The 4552-nt window shown below is 50.3% G+C and overlaps 1 protein-coding gene across 1 annotated transcript; it reads left to right on the forward strand.

Moving 5' to 3' along the window:
- Window positions 1-539: 539 nt before the first annotated feature.
- CHST2 (carbohydrate sulfotransferase 2) lies at window positions 540-3968 on the forward strand. The gene has a single exon (XM_026668088.2). The coding sequence runs from the start codon at window positions 2200-2202 to the stop codon at window positions 3520-3522; it is 1323 nt and encodes a 440-aa protein (XP_026523873.1). The 5' UTR covers window positions 540-2199; the 3' UTR covers window positions 3523-3968.
- Window positions 3969-4552: the final 584 nt, after the last annotated feature.

Below are 4552 nucleotides of genomic sequence, written 5' to 3' on the forward strand. Positions count from 1 at the left end.
TGTCAGTCTGTTTCTTTCTTTCCTCCCTCCCTCCCTCTCCCCCTCTCTCACAACCTGTATTGCAGTGTGGTTGTTGTGGGGATAACATGAGAGATTATCATGAAGCTGACTTGATCTGGAAAATGAGCACCACTAGCAGATACCAAAGGTTCAGCATTTGAATCAGATCAGTAGTTTTATTCAGGACGTTAGAATGAGACTATATATTGCCGTATTTTGTGTTTCTCACACACTTTCATTTCCTGGGTCTATTTATTAAGAGAACAGAACAGAAAGAAAAATAGAAAAGAATAAAACAGAATAGAATAGGTTTTTTGGCAAGTATTTCTTTCAATTGCATTCTATGTTTTTTTGCACTCTGCCTTAGTGTCACAGAGGCCTTTCAATGCTCGGCTGGAGTCTCTTATGAACAATGTAGGCTCTCCCTACATCACGATCCTGGCTGCTTTGTATTGGTTTTACTTCTGTTATACAAGAAATCGCAGACAAGCTTGCCATCACACTGAGTTGACAGAGAGATACACCTACAGCCTTTCCGTTTCTCCCAAGCTCCTTTAAACAGTGAACTTCCCCACCCGCTCCCCATACCGCAAATAATTCGCAGTCATAAGCATCCAGGGATGCTCCTTGCAGCGTTGCTTGGTGTTTGGGGCTTTCTTTCCGCGAAGGGCACAAGAGCTTTTGCTCCTATCGCGATTATTCCACGGCGGTCGTGTGTGGTGGCGAAGTTAACGTGTTTGCGGGGGCGGCAGCAGAAATGGACAAGAACTAACTTTCCAAGACGTCGTTTATCTGGGGCCTCGGTTTCTATCGGAGTGGTCTGAAAATCCGGGCCTGTAATGCGGGGGAAACCATCCATCAGCCCGAAGAGTCAAGGTTTCCTTCTGGCGATCATTAAGGGCTTCCCTCTAAACCTCGGCTGGCAAGATGGGCTGCCCAGCTCTAGCTGGGAGAAACTTTCCGCATTTCTCAACGGAAGTGGAGGCGGGGGACCTCCGGGGAAGGAGCGAAGCCGATCCAAAGAGGCTTCGGGGGGAGGCAGAGGAGCCCCCCCCCCCGAGGCGAGCCGAGGCGGGGCGGGCAGGCGGGCGGGCAGCTGAGTCAGGCTGCTCCTGCTAGCCAGCAGACCAGCCAGCCAGCCTTCCGCCGCAGTAGCCCGGCGTGAAAACCAGCGCAGCACTGAGGGGGTTTTTTTTGGGTGGGGGGGGAAGGGAGAGGTGGAGGGAGCGGAGAGTCGCGGAATGGCAGGCGCGCCGTCCAATGGGAAGGCATCGGGACGACCACGGGGGCCGAACGAGGGCCGGTGGCGTGGAAGCTGCAGCTCCCCAGCCATTCAATAGAGGGGGACGCCGCTACCGTTACTCCGACCGCGTCGACTTCCCTGCAGCTTTGGGATTTCGGGGGCCGGGCGAGAAGTGGCTCCCTTCCAAAGTCTCGATGGACTTGCGATGGAGCGTCATCGTCTGAGCGCTGCCGCCGCCGCCGCCGGTGCAGAGAGGCCGTCTCCTGCTCGTCTTCCCTCCCCGCAGGATCCAAGGCTTGGCGGACGTCGGCCAGGAACAGCAACGGGCAGCCGGCACCTCGGAGGAGGGAGATTCAACGACTCTTTCCCGTCGCCTTAACGGCGGGCGCTTCTCACGCGACCTCGGCCACTTCCTCGCTCAGCATCCTCAGACCGACCGCTCGCCCGTTGCGGCGGGGGAAGCCGAGCTTGGCCGTTGCGTGCAAGAGTTGATAGTCCCCGCACTTCTGTCCCCGCAATGCACTTAGTCGGGAATCGGGGGCTCCGCGACCTCTGAAAGTTTGCGCGCTCCCGACCTCGCCCGGCCGCTTTGGCTGCGGAGCGGAAACGCTCCGGCTCCGCGGAAAGGACGGAGCAACGGCCGAGTCGTCTCCTGGGAGGATGTGTTAACTTGGTGCAGAGGAGTCCCTCACGCTGGATCGATCCTCTTCTCGGGAAACCTCGGCAAGCGATGGAAGGTAGGAAGGACTGGAACTTCTTCTGAGCGGCGACGTGTAGCCGAGTCCGAGGGAGCAGGAAGGCGGGCCTCCAGGGAAGCTGGCGCGATGCCCTCCTTGCTGGGAAGAAAGCGCTGGGACGTCTTGACCCACCTCGACCGAGTCGCTGTTGGAAGCCTTTGCCTGTGATGTGCCCCAGTTGGCAGGACGGGTTTCCAGTCCTGTCCCCAGCTTAGCAACATGAAAGTGTTCCGCAGGAAGGCTCTGGTGCTCTGCTTGGGCTACGTCCTCCTCCTGCTGCTTACGATGCTCAACTTGCTGGACTACAAGTGGCACAAGGGGCCGCAGCAGTGTAGTGGCCCCTCACCCGCCCGGCGCCTATCCTATCCGCAGCAGCTGCCTTATTATGCCTCTCAGTCCAGGTCAGACACACGGGCTCTCTACGGGCCTCCTGCGCACTTGGCCCGCAAGCGGCAGCTGGTCTATGTTTTCACCACTTGGCGTTCAGGCTCCTCTTTCTTTGGAGAGCTCTTCAACCAGAACCCGGAGGTCTTCTTCCTTTATGAGCCTGTGTGGCATGTGTGGCAGAAGCTGTACCCAGGAGATGCTGTTTCTCTGCAAGGTGCAGCGCGTGACATGTTGAGTTCCCTCTACCGCTGTGACCTCTCTGTTTTCCAGCTCTACAACACTGCGGGGACAGGGAAAAATCTCACCACCTTGGGCATCTTTGGCGCGCCCACCAACAAGGTAATCTGCTCCTCACCCCTCTGCCCAGCTTACCACAAGCAAACTGTCGGTATGGTGGATGAAAAGTTGTGTAAGAAGTGCCCGCCGCGCCAGCTCAGCCTTTTGCAGGAGGAATGCCTCAGGTACCACACTTTAGTTATCAAAGGTGTGCGGGTCTTTGACATTGCAGTTTTAGCACCACTCATCCAAGACCCTTTCTTGGGTCTCAAAGTTATCCACCTGGTCAGGGACCCCCGGGCTGTGGCTAGTTCCAGGATCAAATCCCGCCATGGGCTCATCCGCGAGAGCTTACAGGTGGTGAGGAGCAGGGACCCTCGCATCCACCGAATGCCATTTCTGGATGCAGGCCACAAGCTGAATAAGAAGGACGGAGGAGGTGGTTCAGACTACCATGCCTTGGGTGCTATGGAAGTCATCTGTGGCAGCATGACAAAGACTCTGCAAATGGCTTTGCACCCACCGGATTGGCTGAAGGGGAATTATATGGCTGTCCGGTATGAGGACTTGGTGGTGGACCCCATCAAGACTTTGCGACAGGTCTATGGGTTTGTCAATTTAGTGGTGAGCCCAGAGATGGAAAAGTTTGCTCTCAATATGACAAGTGGACCTGGTTACTCTTTTAAACCTTTTGTGGTCTCTGCCAGGAATGCTAGCCAGGCAGTTAATGCCTGGAGGACCGCACTGAGCTTTCCTCAGATCAAGCAAGTGGAAGAGTTTTGCCAACAGTCTATGTCTATCCTAGGCTATGAGAAAGCCAGTAGTCCTGAGGAAGTAAAAAACCTTAGCAAAACCTTGCTCAGGAAGCCAAGATTGTGAAAGGGATGTTGGCCTTTCGACACATAAGGATGTACAAAGAGAGTCACCTACAATCTTCCACTTAACAACAAGAGGGAGAATGCAAAATACAGCTTTTTCTTAAAAGATACATTGTTCATTTTACTTCTCTAGAGACTACTGAGAATTATACCCATTCCCATTTTTGCATTGCTCAGCTGATATAATTTAAACACACACACAATGACTTAAGTGTTTGTAAGACTTTATTTCCTCCCTCCAAGAAATTCAAGGCACATGATTCAGTACATACCAGAATCTTTATATACTTCTTGTGATAATAGTCACGAGAGCTTTGCACATTTGTGGTGAGGGTTGGGTGGCATCCCAGGTAAGGGACTAATCAGTAAAACAAGATTTAGAGGACTGAACTTTTGTATAAATATTTAAATGTAATGAATTCAATAAATATGCTCATTTTACAGTGATTTGATTGTACATACATATAAATGCATTTATTTATGATACTTGTGATGAAAGCCCTTTAGAGAGTTTGCTGGTTGGCAGAAAAACTATTCTTTCTTAAAAGCAGATAAATGGCTTCTTGGTTTTCCTGTCTGTATAAAAAAGTTAAAAAAAGATAAACAGCATTCCAAAATATCTATTGATAGAAATAGTTTTCCATTAAAAAAAATTACAATTTTTCATGTGCTTATGCCACATTGCAACAAAAAATTAGATTGTAAATCAAATTGCACTTTAAAGACAACCAATTTATTGTGGCATAAACTTTTGATCAGATTCCTGAATTGTTAACTTGCTAAAACTTTACATCTGTAAAAGAGGGATATAATATGGCGTTTTTAAACAATTTTTTTTTTCTGGCTGCAGTTCTGAGGTTTAAATCTTGCTGGTTTTCTTTCTAAATCTATGACGGAATGAATTAACATTTTTTTTAAAGGCATTGGTTGTTGCCTATTGAAACTGCTTTAGAACCACACAGTAAATGTTGCTATTTCTTATGGGCAGCATCTGAATGAATGAATGAATAGTAACAAAATAGTTGCTGCTG

Source organism: Notechis scutatus, chromosome 4 (assembly GCF_049901735.1).
Source record: "Notechis scutatus isolate UNSWTSFEM ecotype Mainland chromosome 4, rNotScu1.2, whole genome shotgun sequence".
In the NCBI taxonomy this organism is placed as follows: domain Eukaryota; kingdom Metazoa; phylum Chordata; class Lepidosauria; order Squamata; family Elapidae; genus Notechis; species Notechis scutatus.

Coding starts and splice junctions, on each gene's coding strand:
- CHST2 (XM_026668088.2), top strand. CDS start 2,200: ATGAAAGTGTTCCGCAGGAAGGCTCTGGTGCTCTGCTTGGGCTACGTC.